The following is an 18,360-nucleotide window of genomic DNA, read 5'->3' on the forward strand; positions in this document are numbered from 1 at the left end:
TGTCTTGGCAGTGTAAGGAAAACCAAAATAAAAAAAATCAAGTAAAAACCATGCAGAAATTAAGGCATTAGATGTAAGTCACGTAATAATTTGCCTTGTGTGCTCCAGTAGGTTCATTATGATCAATTGACCTATGCTACTGCAACTCAGGGGGACAATTAGCTTCCCTTTTCTGTAGAGAAACAGTGGTGTTGTATTATTACAATATGGGTAAATTACTCTCCAAGTGCATATTTTTAGAGGCAGATCCATTAAAATCATCAGGATATAACTTCAACCACTTTTCATGTGGTTTTGTTTAGTTTTGATTCTGACAGCAATGTGTGGTATTTTGCATGATTTTGCATAATTGAAGGTAGTGGAATGGCACACTTTAACCCTAGACTTTAGTGCTTCCTAACATTTACTCACGTCCGCCCCCTGCTGGTTGACACATATCAGGCAGACAAGAAAGATTTTAGTTTATAGTGCTACAGCTAACTTTCAAATCTGCAAAGATGTGGGAAGAAAATAAACTTTACATGGACGGGCATGTGGTTCCTGGGACACTTACAAGGAGGGCAGAATTTTTTTTATAATAGCCAAAAAGAAGGAAAAAATTCAGGAGAGGGAAATGTAAGATGTAAGAAGAGAAATAGATCCTACAAGAGTAAACCGTGTAAAGACTTTCAGATAAGCAGAAATATTCTAAAAGTATGTTGTAAAACATGTTTTATGTTTTAGATTCTTCAACATAGACAACCTTTGCTTTGATTACTGCTTTGCACACTCTTGGTGTTCTCTCGATGAGCTTCATGAGGTCGTCACCTCCATCTCATCCCAAACCATCTCAATGGGATTTAGGTCAGGTGATTGTGGAGGCCAGGACATTGTTCCCCTTCTTGGTCAAACAGCTCTTACACCGCCTGGACGTCCAACTAAACATAAAACGGGTGGCATGTTGCTGCAGGATGCTGTGGTAGTCATGCTGGTTCAGTGTGCCTTCAATTTTGAATAAATCCCCAACAGTGTCACCGGCAAAGCACCCCCACACCATCACACCTCCTCCTCCATGCTTCACAGTGGGAACCATGCATGTAGAGACCATCTGTTCACATTTTCTGCGTCGTGGAAAGACACAGCGTGTGGAACCAAAGATCTCAGATTTGGACTCATCAGACCAAAGCGCAGATCTCCACTCATCTAATGTCCTTGTGTTTCTTGGCCCAAACGAATCTCTTGTGTTTGTTGCTTTTCCTTAGTCGTTGTTTCTTAGCAGCTATTTGACCATAAAGACCTGATTCGCATAGTGTCCTCTGAACAGTTGATGTAGAGATGTGTCTGCTACTGGAACTAAAATAAACTGTGGCATTTATCTGGGCTCTAATCTGAGGTGCTGTTATCTTCAGCGGTAGAGGGGACTCTTGGTCTTCCTTTCGTGGAGAGGTCCTCATGTGAGCCAGTTTCGTCGTAGTTCTTGATGGTTTTTGCAACTTCACTTGAGGACACATTTAAAGTTTTAGCAAGTTTCTGGACTGACTGACCTTCAGTTCAGTTCTTAAAGTAATGATGGACTGTCATTTCTCTTTACTTAGCTGATTGTTTCTTGTCATAATATGAAGTCTAACAGTTGTCATATAGGGCTGTCAGCTGTGTACCAACATGACTTCTGCACAACACAACTGATGGTCCCAACCCCATTAAGAGGGCAAGAAACTCACAAATGAACCCTGAACCAAATAACATGAGAACTCAACATTGATGCAATTTAACAGAAGAAAGACAAAAATACAAAATAAACTCAAAACGCTGGGTCACAGACCCAGCCCCTAATGACAACAAAGCAAGTTCCCAATAACAATTACTCATTTTTTGCATTGAGGAGATGATGAAATTGTTAGATTTGGATTTGCAACTCAAACCGAGTCTCTTTTGTAACATACTTTATTTACCTCGATAATTGTTCGAAATAACTCAAACAAAAGTAAAAGTTGACTACAAACTACAGCATTCGACTACGATGTAAACATAACCAAAAAAATCATTACATGGGAACATAATTTCAATCGAGGAGTAAAATACAAAATATCAATACAAATATAAAACACCGAATGATTTATACTTTTACACAGTATTCATCACAGAAATGTCAGAATTTAAAACATTTTTTTTTATAAAATGAGAATGTTATTTGTTAATTTGGGGTGGGGGGGGGGGGTGTCACGGGCCATAGTTTGGTTATCCCTCCTCTTGTACCTGACTATGTTTGCCCAGAAGAGAACATCTATCAAAGGTTATCCAGTCTAAACTTTAACCTAGCTGTGTGTGGGCGATGCCTGTGCCGTGGGATGGCAAATTCAAACAATCTAGTTTAAGATGAATATTTTACTGACATTATTGTGAGATTAGTTTAAAAAACTAATAAAAAAAACCCCCTAAAACAGAACAAAAATATCACCGACTGTCTTTGGTCCGTGTTCATAGCAGTTCATGTGTCATTTGGCATAATTATGTACAAAGGATCTGGTGGAATTTGAACTCCATGAGATATTGATGTGAGTCTGATGACGCGTCTGGACAAGAACAACCAGTACAATACAAAATAAATAAATGGTGTTGGTGTGGTTCAAAAGAAACACGGCAGTGATTTTCCAATAACTCTGCAACAATACGACAAATGGCTTTAGGTCAGACAAGCACACAACACGGTTTGTTCAGTTAGCAACATGCTGAGATCACACAGTAACTAATTCATTAGACCACCTGCCATAAAAACAGGAAAACACAAATACTTTGTAAATCTCTCAAGAAATTGTTTTAAACCAAAATTATATCGTTAATGACGATAACAAAAATTATGTTGCTATTTTTTAAATTTCAATTTCTAATAGACAAATTTGATCTGGCACACTGAACTTCTCACAAATTAATGGAATAATTCTTTCAGTAAATGTATTTATTATTCAAGTAAATGAATAACTATTTTTTTAAAGCTGCATTTTTTTCTGCTTTTTGAAAAACAGTAAATGCGAAAATTCATGAATAACAAAAATAACTATATTGTGGCATTAAAAATATTATGTTTAAAGAGCTTGCACATAAAAAATAATAAAGAATTGCTAGTCAGTATTTTTAGTACTTTTACTTGCTTTTACACAGCTATGGCATAAACCTCCCTTCTAATTAATTTGTGAAAAACTGTGAAAAACTGTATCCATATATAGATCTGGAGGGGGGCGGGGGGCAAATATGGAGATTTGACGTGTTAATGCGGTTATGGCGTTAATGTTATTCTAACGACATTAACGCTGACAGCAAATTGAATGAATTCTTCGATAATAAAAAGGTTGAAGGTATAAGGGGCATGCTTATTAAGCTCCTACCTTACGTTTCATTACTGTAATGAAGATATTCTCTGAAGAACCCTTTATGTACTCGTACTGAAGTGTTTCCAGCTTTTTGGTGTTGTGCTTTGATGGTCGCTGGCAATGCTGATATTTTACAACTGCTCATTTTATGAAAGAGAAAAAATCATGGCCTAGTTTCCGTGTTTTGTTGCTTTTAGAGTAAACTCAGTTGGCAATAAGTTCTGTAAGAGGGCTTTGATGTGGCATTCAGTTTGTGGGGTTTATTACAGCAAATAAAGTGGACACAACATAAGTATTTAAGGTGGCATTTATGTCAGGGCATGTCTTCACACACAGGTGTATATAACTGACTGTTCATTATACCTTAAGACAGATTTTTGTTTCATTTAAACATATTTTTTGTTGGTTTTATAATTCAGCAGCTAGCCAAACTGACTTTACATTAATGTATATCTGAGCTGACAACAACTTGATCCATATAAATATTGACCACCCATTTCTAGAGAAGCAAAGAGCTTTATTTAAAGATGTGAAAAACAGTGAAGAGGAAAAAGGAACTCAGATATTCTGGAGACATTACAGAAAAACAAAAAGTCAGTAAGTTTCTATGGAGGCATTTTATTTAGTCTAAGGAGTTTTCAGGGCTGTTAGTGAGAGCATAACAAAAACCTGGTCCCTTTTTTTAAGCATCTCCAAGTCCACCAAACTGTTTAACTCCAGCCTGCTGTCCTCCTGTTGTGATGCGGCTGAGGGGAATGAGTTTCATGGTGGTCTCTTTCAGGGAGTACCAGCGGTTGTGCCACGTGACCCAAATGATGCCATTGTCGAAGCCATATTCACCAGCATCCTTTTCAGTGTACCTGCCACCTGCATAAAGATAATGCAAACAGTTTAGACCTCACATTAATTAGTGCATTTGTCTCTGTTTATGCTAACTATGGCTGCTCTTAGCCAGGAGGGTTTTACCCTGGTAGTATTTTCCATTCAAATGTGCAGCATGACATCTGTTCATCCACCAGCCAGAGCCATCCTGCTGAGCACAGTTTCCGTCGTACTTGTCGTTGTCCTTGTCAAAGGTGCTGAACTGCATGCCATTGTGTGCTGTGTAGAACTTGTCGCTGGGGTCCTCTCCAAAGTCAAAACCATCAAATGCATCTCCTGCATCTCCACCAAAGTAGAAACCGTAGGTCATCCGGTACATGTCGATCTCTGGTCCCACTCTGAACATGTTATAGTCGGCATACCTGGAGAAATACGGCCACCGAGAATCGTGGATCTAAAGTTAGTTTTTGGTAACAATTGTTGAATCATCTCTTTTCTTCTTCTAAGCTAACATCGCTACTAGAGCGGTCATGTTTGCCTTGTCCACAAGTCCCTTTCTTACATAATCTGTTATCGTGTGTGTGTACCTTTTGTTGCCGTCCCAGTCGACAAGCTCTATCCTGAGCACAGTGGGGAAATTGGTGCTGGTAGTGAGCGCGTGAATCTTCTCGTTACCTAACCAGAACTCTGTGGTGTCATCTGGTGAGAGATAACCGAAGCCCTCCTTGTACTGGACCCAGTTCTTGTGGAAGTCCAGACTGCCATCACGTCTCTGTAGGCAGGAAGGCGTGATCAGATTCATCAGTTTATTGGGTGGTTTCTCCACTTACTTAACAAAACATTAATGATTTAATGCCTTCATGGCTTAATGAAAATTGTAGTGAATATTTAATTTTACATAAATTTAGAGATTAATTAAAATAGATCACAAACGTTTCATTTTATGATTTCTGTTATTAAATCACTGTCATGATTTCTCAAGTCAAAGGGACGGTCCAAAGAAATGCTAATGACACCGAAGAGGACTTGTTTTTAAAGCCAAAGCCTCGATTTTTGGTTACTCTTAGGTTTCACGTGTACGTGACTTTTGTCTGACTCTTATTATTCATTTCCATCCCAAAATAAATACACAGGAATCACTTAATGTAAGATCAAGATACTTATGGCCTCAGATGATACGTACCCTTTGAATTACTGTGAAGCCACGTCCAAAGCTGTCAATCTCACAATAGACCAGGAACTGCTCCGTTGATTTTATTGGCTTCACATAGTAAAGACCGCTGGTGGTGGCGCCCTTGTTTGCAACGTCCTGGCAGTCTGATTAGAAAAACGCATTTTAAAAAATGAGCAGCCTATTATGAAACACAAAAACCTGAATATTTTCTAAGTTGGGTAAATAATTATGTAATCACATCCACTAGAAAAGGTCACAGGACATTACATCTAGGATAAATGTTTGCTCTGCTCTGAAGCAGCATATTGATTTAGCCTGTGACTAAACGCTGAAAGAGAACAAATGTTGTTTGGATGAGACAAGATTGAGAAACTTGTTGTGAAACGGACCTAGAGGTCTGTTTCTTCTTTTTTTTACCTGTTCCTGTGGTGGGTTGGATCCCAACTGTGTCTCTGCAGGGCTCATTGCATTTCTGCTGCAGCTGATTCGAGAGCTGTTTCAAGTCTGCCATTCTTCTGTCATTGGAGGAGATTACGTTCTGAAGTTCACTGGAAGGGAGGATTACAGTCTATGACATGTACCTTGGTTTTATACATAGATAAAAAGCTGAGATGAATCCTGAGTATGAACCCAAACTTATACAAAGATCTAATATAACGTATAAGATCAAAGATTTTTAGGGACATAGGGTGGGTAACAAATGTCTCCTGAGTGCATTGAACTGTGGGAATAGGTGGACACTGATGCTGCTATGTATCGAGATTCAGTTTCAAGCTTCCTTTAGAGTTTTGTGTTTTGCACATTGAGAACGTGACAGAAGTTCATGTTTATTCAGCAACAACACATTATATTAACAAAAAGAATCATTTATATGTTGTTGATTTAAAAAAAATCAATCAACAGATGAGCATTGTAACCAAATGCAGTGGAGTAACTAACTGTTATAAGAGTATAAATTGAACTTTTGGTAAGGTAACTTACAATATTTGCCGTTCTTGAGCAGTTATGGTCTTCTGAAACCGAACAACATCATCCAGGATACTTGTTGACTTTTTGAAATGCACGTCTGAAATGGAAAAAATGAGCCGGTTTGACCGTATTCTCGATTTCGCATCAATATGCTGCTCAACCTGATCGCATCAATGTAAGTGTTAAGATGATTAGATGTCACAAAATAACTGCGTTACCCGGGTCAGAGCTCTTTTGATGTGCCACAGCTGTATCTTTCATGTAGGTAATTGTTTCTTCAGCCCCTCGAGTCAAATTGGCAATTGTTTCCAGTTCCCTTAGCAAGCTGTCCAAATCCCGGTCCACCGTTTCTGTATATGTTTGCATGTAATCAGCAACTCCACATGTGGTTGGACAGTATTTTCCCTAAACACAGATGGAGCATGTCAACAAAACAAACAAAACTCTTTACGACAGTGTGCTTTTATAGAAATATAATCCATCCCGAAAGAACATTTAAAGCTTTGACTTAAAGCTGCGCACTTACAAAGCCATCATTGAGCCTGCATTCTTGTATGTTGTCTCCTCGGATTTGCTGCACAAAAAAGGAACAATCAATACAATTTTTATGCTCAATAAAACTACATCAGCAAAAGTGCAACAGTGCTCAGTGACTTACTGCTGACGAGAAAGAGAAAAGTAATAAAAGTCCCCCTGCTGTTGTAAGAAGTGATGGAGCCATGTTTCTTTGGTTGCCAGTTGTGGTTTCGTCTCGTTGGAGAATGAAGAGCAGCTCGACTCTGTTGGTTATTTATCTGAACAAGGTCCTCAGTCCAGACTTTGATAAGGGGTTCATAGGTAAACAATCCCACTCACTTTGTTGTGAAAATCCTGTGACTCAAATGTCCAACAGCCATCATTGTCAGGAGCTGACGTGGTCTGAAACTCATAGCTGTGGTAAAGGACACTTGTATGAGATCGCCATGTACTGTACGTCTTTGTAAACTCTGGTGATGGTAAGGCTGTCAGCAAGTTTGAAGAAATCGTGACTCATCTTGCACTTTAAGACCTGACAGTATTATTGAATTTGGAAACCAGCGTAATTGAGCTCGTTCTAGCCAAGAGTTCAGATTGTAACATAGTTTATTTACCTTTCTTAATCTTTGCTTGATAAAACAAACAACAAGCAATCCTTGTAAAAATGCCATAATATGTTCCTGTGAACAAAAACTGGATTTTATATTTTAGACTGATTAAAAATTACAATTATTAACAACACAAAAGATAGTGTTAAGTGTCCATACTGACAATAACCAAAATTACACATTAATAAATTATTCTGGCTTGCTTAATTTACACTTGCATGAATGAGACTTTTCTCCCTACAACAGTAATTTTATTTAATGATCACTTTGATTCTCAATCAGCCGGTTAAAATTATTACTATTCTTTACTATCCTAACAAGGGTCCCCCAACCCTAGCAAAGTAGTTATCTGTGGTTTCTGACATGTGATGATATGGTCATGGTATAAATCAGGAAAGGCCTTCATCATAACTACAACGGGCAGCCTACTTGTAAAGCCTTTAAAACCTTTCTGTAGTGAATCCACCAAGCCTTATAATGTCGCTAAAATATGTTTACTAGATAAACTGTTTTACAATAACAGGGCAGGCTGTGATACTTTGAAACTTTTATTTTGAAAGTTGACTGCACGGGCATGTAAAACCAACCACTAGTGGCTGTGGAATCACAATAGACCCCACAAGACACATACTGTATACACAGGACACCAAACACACCACCAAACTGATGCAGTGAACTGACTTTTAAATGGTTATTTTTTGTTGTTGTTGAGCGAGAACAGACAACTCTAACACCATTTTCAGAACTATCTAAATCTTTGAAAATAAGCTACATAAGCAGCACTGAAGTGCACCGAAGTAAGCTTTGCCTTACTGAAGTTTCATGAAAACAAGTTTCTGTTACAAAGTGTCTGTGAACAAAATGCTGTTGGAAATAATCATAGTGGAATAATCCCTGTGGACTTTGCAGTCTGTATGTATGCAGGGGAACACTAACGATCCTCTTCCTTAATTCTGCAGGAAAAATCTACTTTTCTAGGAAAACAAAGCAGCTAAGTTACAGGCTTAATTTATAAGGAGCACATGTGCTGCTGCGTTATTGTTGTCTGAGCTGGAGTCAAACTGAAGCAAATACAGACCAACGTGAAAGAGCAAAGAAAACCCCCAAACTGTGGCGTGTGGTCAAAGAAAGCTCAGATATGATTAATGAGTAACTGCAGCACTCTTTGTCAGTGGCTAATTCCAATTTCATGGACACATCAGTGTAACTAACAACAGCTTTGTTGTGGATGAATCCATTTTAAAACATTTTTTAAAGTTGCTTTATTTTAGAGGGACATATAGTCCCATTCAGGCCATCTGAAGTAATCTCATCATCAATGCACATTTAATCTGCATGCAGGGTGAGTGTTAGCAGATTACATTTTTTAGTTTCTGAGGGAATTTACATTTTTATTGCATTTATCAATAGTACTTAGTTGTTTAATACCCATAAGACAATACATGAACACATAGTCAGATTTACTCCACAGTGTCCGCAGACACTGCAATAACAGTAGTATAACAGCTAACTGAGTTAATGAACCCAGTGCATTTGAGCCCTGAGCCTTCTTGCTACATAAAAATACACATACTGATACATGTATACATCATGAGGAATTTTTTGCTAGCCTTTATACTACTCACCCTTGGGGTTCCCTGTTGACAAATCAATCAACAAATCAGCTAATATATGCCATCACACAATGCTCTGGGAACGTGACTGTAATCCCTGCTCATACACGTCAAATGATCAGGTCAATGGTCAATGGTAACTTTATTGTCCCTGATGGGAAATTGATTCGCAGTATGTCAAAACAAACAACAACCATACAACCAACACATCACGTACACTCATTAAAAAAATACTATGGGTATTAAATCACTTACATCAAGTGCTGTGGGGGCAGAGAAGCACCTAAAAACCTAAAACAAGCAGTTTCAAGGACCAGAGTTTAGAAACCAAACATTATTGGGGCGATTGTGGCTCAAAAGTTGGGAGTTCGCCTTGTAATCGGAAGGTTGCCGGTTCGAGCCCCGGCTTGGACAGTCTCCGTCGTTGTGTCCTTGGGCAAGACACTTCACCCGTTGCCTGCTGGTGGTGGTCAGAGGGCCCGGTGGCGCCAGTGTCCGGCAGCCTCGCCTCTGTCAGTGCGCCCCAGGGTGGCTGTGGCTACAATGTAGCTTGCCATCACCTGTGTGTGAATGCGTGGATGACAGGTTGTGTAAAGCGCTTTGGGGTCCTTAGGGACTAGAAAAGTGCTATACAAATACAGGCCATTTATATTGTAATGCAACTGCATAATGTTGTAGGAAATGACATACAACTAAATTAAATCAAAGTGTTCATATTTTTAATATGTTTTTTTCAATTTAAAGAGATGAAGGAGACACTAGTCTTAACAGCAGCTGACATTACGTCCAATCCGGATTTGGCTCCTTGAAGGATTGCTTCATCCCCGGGTCAAAGTTCAAACTCTCTTCTGTGCCTCGTTTTACTGAATAGTCTTGTGCCATTAAATTTTTTTAAAAACACAACTAAGTAAACAGATCCTTCCAAAGATGGTGTTTAGTTTTAAAAAGGTGTAGCTGCTGAAAATAGTTTTTTCTGTGGCCATCTCTGCAAGGTGCTGTGAGCAAACGCACCTCTTGTTATTACAACAGAACAAACAGTAAAGATACATGTGACTTAATATAGCTTAATAATGGTTGATCTGTGGGCCCCATGTTGACATTAAATGATAAACCTTTGTGTGACCAGGTTTTATTATGTGGAAAAAAAAACAAGCCCAGGATGGATATAAAGCCTCGCTGACCTGAGAATGAACTGCCAGGCCCATGAACCTAAACAGTGTTGAACTTTTGCTGAACTTTCTAGAGACACCAGATGGAAAGTGCCTCTTTCTTTCTCTAAGTGCCATGAAGACACAGGCACGCTCTCTAAACACCGGGTTCAGGATGTTTAGATGTGTTTTGGGCCATTGTCGATGTGTTCACATGCTCATGCCCGACTGACATTCTTACACTGTTCGCGCGTTATCAGGATGCAAAGCAACCAAAAAAGCAAGTTTTTAGTTTTCTTTACAAAGACTGTGCATACTCTGGAAATAGGTCACAAGAATATTATGCAGAATAAATGCAGTTTTCTTTAAAATGAAAACATCCACATTCCACATCTTAGGAAAATACGTCCTTATGTCAGTAATCAACTTAAGCACCAAAGCTGAAAAACAAAGTCAGCATAGTTCACAGGTCATCTGACCAGGAATTAAATTTAAAGAGCCTTGTTTGGATGCTTCAGCGGTCACAACTATAATTCTGGAGCTGTTTGACTGTGGCGTAAATCTCCCCAGGATGGAGGGCAAAGGTTTGCGGTTTGGCCACATTCGGGTTCAACCTGCGGTCACGTTAAGTCGCCTCAGCTGAAGGTGGTGTGATCTGCAGTAACACATGCGGGGACATTGACACTTTGTTGTCCACATATCACAAACTAATGAGTAAAAAGTACATTATCATCATCAGTAATTCTTCTAATATCAGGATGTAATGTAACAGATTTGTAGTCAGCTTAAGTCACACAGACTTTATTTGGTTCTGCTGGCGTGTTTTTGTGGAAATAAACTTTTTATGTTAATAATGCAACTACCTGTGTTTGTCTGCTGTATATGCACATTCATGTGTTAATAAGAAATACATCAGATCGAACCTTTGTGGAATGCATAACAATAACAATGTTCTGTGCACTGTTTGTGGCCCTCGCACTCATCAGATACAAAGTCCTGAATAGCCTAACATTACTCATGATTTCCTTAAAACTGGACCACGAAGCAGTTTTTATGAAACATTACTTCATCTAGAGCATTTACTTGGCAAGCAAAAGGTCGCTGGTTCCAGCTGGAGACACAAATCCCTTTTGGGATTGTGTCAGAAAAAGCCTCTGGTGCAAATCTCTACAAAATCAAAAATTTGGAGTCACCCACTGTGGGGAGCAGCTGAAAGTGGCTTCTTCTTCATTATCATCCACAGGTGAATTCACAGCTGTGCGTGCTACTTGTTGCCCGTTGATGTTTTTTCGACATTAGATGTCAGCTACACAGAGAAATAACCCCCAGCTAAGAGCCAAATATCTCGTTGTTTGCTACTGCTAACAACCATTGCTGCCGTGAGAGACTGATATCAGTTTTTCAACTGATTGCAACCCATTGCTTTTTACTTGGGTCCTTCATTCATCACAATTAGAGTTTTTAATGAACTCTCATTGTAAATATTGTTTTAGACACTGAATTATAAATCAGAGAATCACTTTACCTTTAGGTCTAGATGCAATACCTACACATTGTAGGTTTTCCCTTAAGCAGATATTGGCATTTTTAGACTTCATCTATCCAATAATACTAATAATAAAAGACAAACATGTCTTACTAATACTAATTTACGCTGAAATTAAAGTGATTAATCTTAATTAATCATAATCATAGCTTAAATTAGGACACCTCCAGCACAAATATTGATATGAGACTTTGATCCTCATCTTTGCTTATAATTTATGAGTGTAACTCAAGTTTTATAGTGAGCTGTATAGCTTATTGCTTTTTATGGTCATTAATCAAACACACACCTCATTAAACCGGCTTTCTCACAGACACAGTCAAATACCAGCAACGATTTATCCTTTTCTGAAAGGATTTTGCAGAATCGAGGTCAGCAGACAAATGTGCAACAAATGATCCAAAGACAAGCACAAAACGAAACAAGCTGTTGTGTTTCTCAAAGTATTTGTATCTGGGTTAAAGATGAGCGTGTAAGTGAAGCCTGAAGGATTAAGGTAATCTCATCATATGGTTCCTCTGGGAAAGTGTAGGCCATCCAACTTATTTTGGTAGACTGATCCTGGATTGATGATGGAAAAGGACGGATTGTGAGTCAACAAAATCCACGGCCCAGAAATGCCTGTTTGGGTGATAATCAGCTTAATTGTCCAATTTGAAAACACAAATAAAAAAACAGTTTGCATGACAATAATTAGCTTGACAGAAAAAAGCTCCAATGAGAACAAAGTTTTCATTTAACTTTATTTTTTTTAAATACTCTTTTATATTATTCTAGTTGTTTTATGTACAGGTATCTAACACCATCGAACTCGGTTGGAGCAGTTGGAGCAAACTCAGTTGGAGCAAAGTGGTGAGCTGGTTAGAACCATCTCCTGACAGCAAGACACCCCTGGCTTTGAAACCCATGCAGATGTGGTTGAACTCACATCTGCATGGGTTCTTTCCACAGCTTCCTCCCACAGTTCAAATACATGGATATTAGGTTAACTGTTGATTTTAAATTGGCCACATGTATGTGACTGAATGATTTTGTTCATGCAAATGTTCTTTTTCTTAAGCTTGTGCTTTTAAAAACGTATTGATACTGAATATCCAGAAATCTGTCATTTACTAAGTAAATAAATAAAAAAAGGCTTTGCTGACATGATGCAAAATACAGAAAAACACAACTTAAAAAGAGATTTTCCTTTGTAGTTATAACTTTGCTTTTGTTTGTCTCCTCCACTTTTAAACACAATAAAGGCTGGAGCACAAGTGGCTATCAGAGCAGTACAGTTGTTATGAATAGAGTTTATAGAGTTTATACAGCCTCTGTGAAAGAGGACTTCCCTTAACTTACAGTGTATTCAAAAACTTTTGATGCATATCATGATGAGTTCATCTTGTTTAACATTTCAAATCTGCAGTCTGAACGCAGACGTACTCTGCCGTTCCTCGTTGAACTAATATTTCACACGAGTTCGTTTTGCGCTCAGTGAGACAGATTAAAGCGGTTTAGCGGAAAACAATTGCACATGTGTGCACCGCAGAAAACAACTAAAGGCAAGATGCTAAAGAGACGAACTACGAAGAATGCGCACGTGCGCAAAGTTACTCCTGGCCAATCGTGCCCTTGGGATTTTCTGGACGGTCTTTCTCCTCCTCGTGCGAGGAAGGATAAAAAGGCCATTCCACCCACGCACTCTGGTGTACTTCCTCCGCATATGTTCACGATGCTGCAGCTGCTGACATTCTTGGTGGAGAAGGTCTCCCTTCTTTTCAAGTTCAAACTCTTTGAGTCCAGCTGGTTAGAAAGCCGGCAGCGGGAGCGCGCTGAGCGACGCACTCCATCGCCACCCCTTCGCAGGGGAGACGTGCTAGAGGTTCCCAGATCCCTCTTCACTCACTTCGGCATCTATTTAGGCGACAACAAAGTAGCCCACCTGATTCCAGACATCCTCCCCGTGCTCACGAGCAACGACAAGCTCATCAGCTCTGTCATCACAAACGAGAGGCTCATCCTCGGCTGCATATACAGGTGTGCCACGGTGCGCGTAGACACGCTGGAGGACTTCGCGTATGGCGCCAGCATCCTCGTGAACCATGCTGATAAGATGATGAAGACGCCACCTCTGCCCGACGACACCGTCGCCAAGAGAGCTGAAAAGCTCATAGGAGCCTTTCCGTACAGTTTACTGTGGAGTAACTGTGAACACTTCGTGACGTACTGCAGGTACGGAGCAGCAAGGAGCCGGCAAACAGAGCAGGTAAACATCCCGAATTGCCTGGGGCCATGTCTAAAGTATGCCGAGACTTTTAAGAAATGTTACAATGATAAATAACTTTTTTTTTCCTGTTTTCTTCCCTCCGCAGTTCTGTGAGGTCCTAAAATCAATCATCAGGGACCAGCGCACTGTTATCGTTTCCGGGCTGCTTGGAATTATCTCTGTTGTTTACTTTGGTATGGCACCTTTAACTACATTACCCACAATTCTGATTCCCTTCACTCTCTGGATGGCTGGTTAAAAGAGCTCAAGGCAAGAAGCCAATAAAGAAGATGAACTTTTACTTGGCAAAACCTCCCTGAACACTGAACTCCAGCTTCATGCTTTGTCACAGTTCTCTGATTTCACTGGCCAACAGTGTTTGATGTATTATGTTGTTACTGCATCATTAGTTTCTTATTTTACTCTCAAAATGTGGGGACTAAACTGATTTCTTTATTAGAAGAATACAGTGAGTTATTTTTGCTAACATTGGACTAAATCAATAATAATGTTGTATGTAAATAAAGGTTATGAATATGACAGTTGTTTAATAAACAATGCATTTTTACATGTTTGCCTCGTGTGAATCTGACTCTTCTTACATCGCCACATGAATGCCAGTGGAAGAAGAGGCCTGCATCACCCATGCTAATGGCAGATAACTGGTCATAGGGTCAGCTGTGGAACAGGCTGCGTGAGAAAGCCTCCAAAACAATAGTTGACAAACAGATAGAGAGCAAGTGATGGATTATCGCAAACCTTTATACTTTTATATCAAGAAAGAGTCAAACCCATCACAGGACTACATTTGGCTTTAAGGGTATTTGACATGAAATTATAAGAACCTATCTCAGCTGAGAGTCGGGGTACATCCTACACAGGCTGCCAATCTGCTGCTGGACAACCAGCAACCACTCACACCCAGACCTACGATAAATACAGATCACAGATATCTATCTAATATATTTCTCTCAATATTCAACAAATCACTGAATAATAATGAGACTGGTTTGAACACTTGGAGGCCGATCTAGTCTGCAACAAAGAAACTAACAAAAGGTGCTTCTTTGGGTGTAATGGCTCAATAACTGTGACCTTTAAATTGGAATTGAACTTGTTGCCCAATTAGCCTTCCTGATGGGGGCGCTTCACCTTAATACCCCACAAATAGGCCTGAATTTCAAAATCCAACCACACAGAAAAGGGATTAAAGAAAGCTCCTTTGTTTTCCTGTGAAATTCACACTAAAACATTGAGCAACATTTAATCCTCCTCGGCAGACTCGGCCCTCCCATTTCTGTTATAAATAAAACGGTCAGGTGTCAGCCTGTGTGCTGCACACTGCCATCATGTTTCTCTACCAACTGCTCAGCTTTTTCTTTGTAGTTTCTAAAAAGGAAGAGAAGCCCAAATATGATTTATCTCTGTACAAGCGCGGCGACTTGCTTGAGGTACCCAGGACATTATTCACACATTTCGGGATTTACCTGGGGGACGATCGTGTGGCTCATCTCATTCCGGACATCCTGCCTGCGATCACCAAAAACAAATCTGCGATTGCAAAGATGGTAACAAATAACCGCCTTATCCTGGGGGCCATCACCAAAGAAGCAAGCGTCAGAGTGGACTCTGTGGCAGATTTTGCTTATGGCTCCGAGATCCTGATCAACCACGTGGATAAAGTGTGCGCACAGCCTCCCTTAGATGGAGACGAGGTGGCTCGGAGGGCAGAGAAACTCCTGGGCTCAGTCACCTACAGCCTGCTGTGGTACAACTGTGAACACTACGTCATGTACTGCAGATATGGAATGGCCATCAGCTACCAGACATACCAGGTAAACTCCACACAGAAAGGCCTCCCAGCAGCAAGACTAAAGGATGAAGTTCACTTTTTTCCAAGTCTGACTTCAAACAAGACTAAATAGGTTGTTTGTCACTGCGTTTAAACCTCGTGTCTATTCTTGTTGTAGAAACATAATTTTTGAATACCTTGCCACACACAGAATAAATGCATTTAAGGAAGTTAGACTGCTACAAAATATTTGTTTGATTGAATTTTGCAAAGTATTTTTTTTAATAAAAAACCTATAGAAGACAGTAGATTTTGCTATTCACTTTATTTTGAAAACCATATTAGAAAGAAATCTACTGGTATCTATTGCAGACGGGAAATATAATTAAAGCAGCCAGGACCATATATATTGTACCAGACATTTTATATATAAACTTTTTACATAGGTGTTATTTTAGAAAGGAAAAACATTAATTTAGACTTTTCCTCAAATAGGGTGGACTTTTTATAATTACCTCACTAAACTGTGTGTAAAAATGGTTTATTAGTACTTTTTAGGGATTTATATTGAAACAAAGACTTGCTTTTTAAAGGTTATGTTTATTTATTTATTTATTTATTTTGGGGGGGGGTTAAGTTTTCCTGCATTTGTTATTTTGAACTTAACTATTTCCTGAGGCGAGCAGCTCCATCTAGTGTTACTTTGTGTCCACATTGTTGTCATTAAGACTTTCCCTTTTCAGAACAAACATCTTCTACTTTTCTAAATTTATCTCACACACTTTGTCATTTATCACAGCCTAATGTCGACATTTTCCCCCCAGTTCTGCACTACGATACGGAAGATCGTGTTCAGCAGACTGAGCGCCCTTTTGACTGCACTGTGTGGCGTGTGCACTGCGCTGTATGTAGGCTGCGTGACGCCGCTGATGTTTGTACTCATCCTGCTCGTCTCATTCACCATCTGGATGGCTGCCTAATGACCCCTGGAGAGACCGACCTGAGAGAAAGGACTCTGGCCCTGTTTTTGCTGTGTTACTGAAAACACTGGAAACAAGGTTTCTAGGTTGTTGTTTCAACTTCTTATATATGGCTGTTTTAATTTCTTTCTTTTTTCTTGTAGTTTTCTGAACTGTTAAGTAAGCTGTGATATTACTGTAGTTTAGCAGGTTTATTTAGCACAAATGTATTATGACTTAGGTGCAAAACTTTAAAGACTTTGAATAAAGCTCAAAGACATTTAAATAAAATAATGACTGAGATATATGATAGAGTACAGGGATGAGCTGTGCAGTAAGTGTGATAGATGGGTTCAAGGTGGGGGTGGAATTACATCAGGGATCAGCTCTGAGCCCGTTCTTGGTTGCAGTGGTGATGGACAGGTTAGCAGATGAGGTCAGGCATGTCTTCAGATGACATTGTGATCTTCAGTGAGGGAGTACCTGAAAGGATGGAGTTGTGCTCTGAAGAGGAATGAAAGTTCAAGATGTTAAGATTTTAATTGGGAATGAAGATTATATATCAGAGGGACAGCTCAGGTTTCACAGTGAGAGAGGAAAAGTTGAGATGGTTTGGACATGTGATTATGATGGACATTCCCCCCCCCAAGCAGCAGGAAAAGAGAAAGGAAAGGTTCGTGCATGTATTGAAGCAGGACACGCAGCGGGTTGATGTGACAGAAAAGACCGCTAAGGATCGGGTGAGATGGTGGCAGGTGATCTACTGTGGTGACGCCTAAAGGGAGAAAGATGATGAAGAAGAAGACGAATACAATATATGTCAGTGTGATGGTGTATGCAAATTGTATTGTGATAAGACTCACAGAAATGACACAACTTGTTACTTTTGTATGTTGTAGAATAAATTACTGTTTGTACCATGTGGACAAAAGCGCAATAAATTCCTTCTATTGTAATTAGTTTTTGTTATTCTGTTAAACAATTTGAATTTCCCTTCATGTTGCATTACTTTTATGGCTCATAGGTCATATCATTACATTATTATCTGCTGCTATTTCAATCGTTTTTGACAACGCCTTGTCTGGGAAAAATAGGCGGAGACAACAATGCTCAGAATTAAATGTTTTTGCTGCTTACTGCAGAGACTGTTGTTAATCTTCTCCCATTTCAACAGTAACAAGGAAAGTGATATATGCAGTACAATGTTGTGAAATCATCTTAATAAATTCTCTGTAAATATTCAGTATATGGCTATGCAAACACACAGTTCAACTTAGACTTAGACTTCGAGCTTTTTATTGTCATTGTGCAGTTTCTTGCACAGCGAAATTGGGTAGCTGAACCACAAAGGTGCTAAAGTAAGAAGAAGAGAAACCAATATACAACAAAGGCGGAAAATAAATAAATAATTAAATAAATAGAATAAAATAAAAAACAGTGTATATGTATACATATGTGAGTGGAACTATATACATGGTGTGGACCAAAATAATTGCACATGAGCCAAAAATATTGCACAGAACATGGAAAGACTGAGATATTGCACATAGATGATCAACAGCAGTGTCAGGGTGGATGTGTTGGGGAAGTCTTTACACACTCTTAGTTTGCATTAAGA

At 39.3% G+C, this 18,360-nt stretch overlaps 3 protein-coding genes across 3 annotated transcripts; 2 read left to right on the forward strand and 1 right to left on the reverse strand.

Moving 5' to 3' along the window:
* Nucleotides 1-3,843: 3,843 nt before the first annotated feature.
* Nucleotides 3,844-7,113, reverse strand: fgg (fibrinogen gamma chain). The gene is made up of 9 exons (XM_085458907.1): nt 6,971-7,113; nt 6,839-6,886; nt 6,531-6,717; nt 6,325-6,409; nt 5,761-5,891; nt 5,353-5,486; nt 4,757-4,941; nt 4,314-4,591; nt 3,844-4,214 (listed from the first exon to the last, which is right to left on the reverse strand). The coding sequence occupies exons 1-9, from the start codon at nt 7,031-7,033 to the stop codon at nt 4,030-4,032; spliced, it is 1,296 nt and encodes a 431-aa protein (XP_085315033.1). The 5' UTR covers nt 7,034-7,113; the 3' UTR covers nt 3,844-4,029.
* Nucleotides 7,114-13,259: 6,146 nt separating this feature from the next.
* Nucleotides 13,260-14,544, forward strand: lrata (lecithin retinol acyltransferase a). Its single transcript, XM_085460867.1, has 2 exons — nt 13,260-13,991; nt 14,098-14,544. Exons 1-2 carry the CDS (start codon nt 13,260-13,262, stop codon nt 14,248-14,250), a joined length of 885 nt encoding a protein of 294 aa, XP_085316993.1. The 3' UTR covers nt 14,251-14,544.
* Nucleotides 14,545-15,340: 796 nt separating this feature from the next.
* Nucleotides 15,341-16,763, forward strand: LOC146707529 (lecithin retinol acyltransferase). Its single transcript, XM_085460868.1, has 2 exons — nt 15,341-15,826; nt 16,608-16,763. Exons 1-2 carry the CDS (start codon nt 15,341-15,343, stop codon nt 16,761-16,763), a joined length of 642 nt encoding a protein of 213 aa, XP_085316994.1.
* Nucleotides 16,764-18,360: the final 1,597 nt, after the last annotated feature.

This window comes from Copadichromis virginalis, linkage group LG6 (assembly GCF_057382275.1).
Source record: "Copadichromis virginalis isolate Kocher_CV1m ecotype Utaka linkage group LG6, C_Virginalis_male_GT1.1, whole genome shotgun sequence".
NCBI lineage: Eukaryota > Metazoa > Chordata > Actinopteri > Cichliformes > Cichlidae > Copadichromis > Copadichromis virginalis.

What these genes read in the sequence shown, in the direction of transcription:
- fgg (XM_085458907.1), bottom strand. Translation starts at nt 7,033, where the DNA reads ATGGCTCCATCACTTCTTACAACAGCAGGGGGACTTTTATTACTTTTC. An exon ending in TTTTCTCTTTCTCGTCAGCA is followed by an intron (nt 6,887 to 6,970) that starts GTAAGTCACTGA and finishes TTTTTTGTGCAG; the next exon opens with CAAATCCGAGGAGACAACAT. An exon ending in TCAAAAGAGCTCTGACCCGG is followed by an intron (nt 6,410 to 6,530) that starts GTAACGCAGTTA and finishes TTTCCATTTCAG; the next exon opens with ACGTGCATTTCAAAAAGTCA.
- LOC146707529 (XM_085460868.1), top strand. Translation starts at nt 15,341, where the DNA reads ATGTTTCTCTACCAACTGCTCAGCTTTTTCTTTGTAGTTTCTAAAAAG. An exon ending in TCAGCTACCAGACATACCAG is followed by an intron (nt 15,827 to 16,607) that starts GTAAACTCCACA and finishes TTTTCCCCCCAG; the next exon opens with TTCTGCACTACGATACGGAA.
- lrata (XM_085460867.1), top strand. Translation starts at nt 13,260, where the DNA reads ATGTGTGCACCGCAGAAAACAACTAAAGGCAAGATGCTAAAGAGACGA. An exon ending in GGAGCCGGCAAACAGAGCAG is followed by an intron (nt 13,992 to 14,097) that starts GTAAACATCCCG and finishes TTCCCTCCGCAG; the next exon opens with TTCTGTGAGGTCCTAAAATC.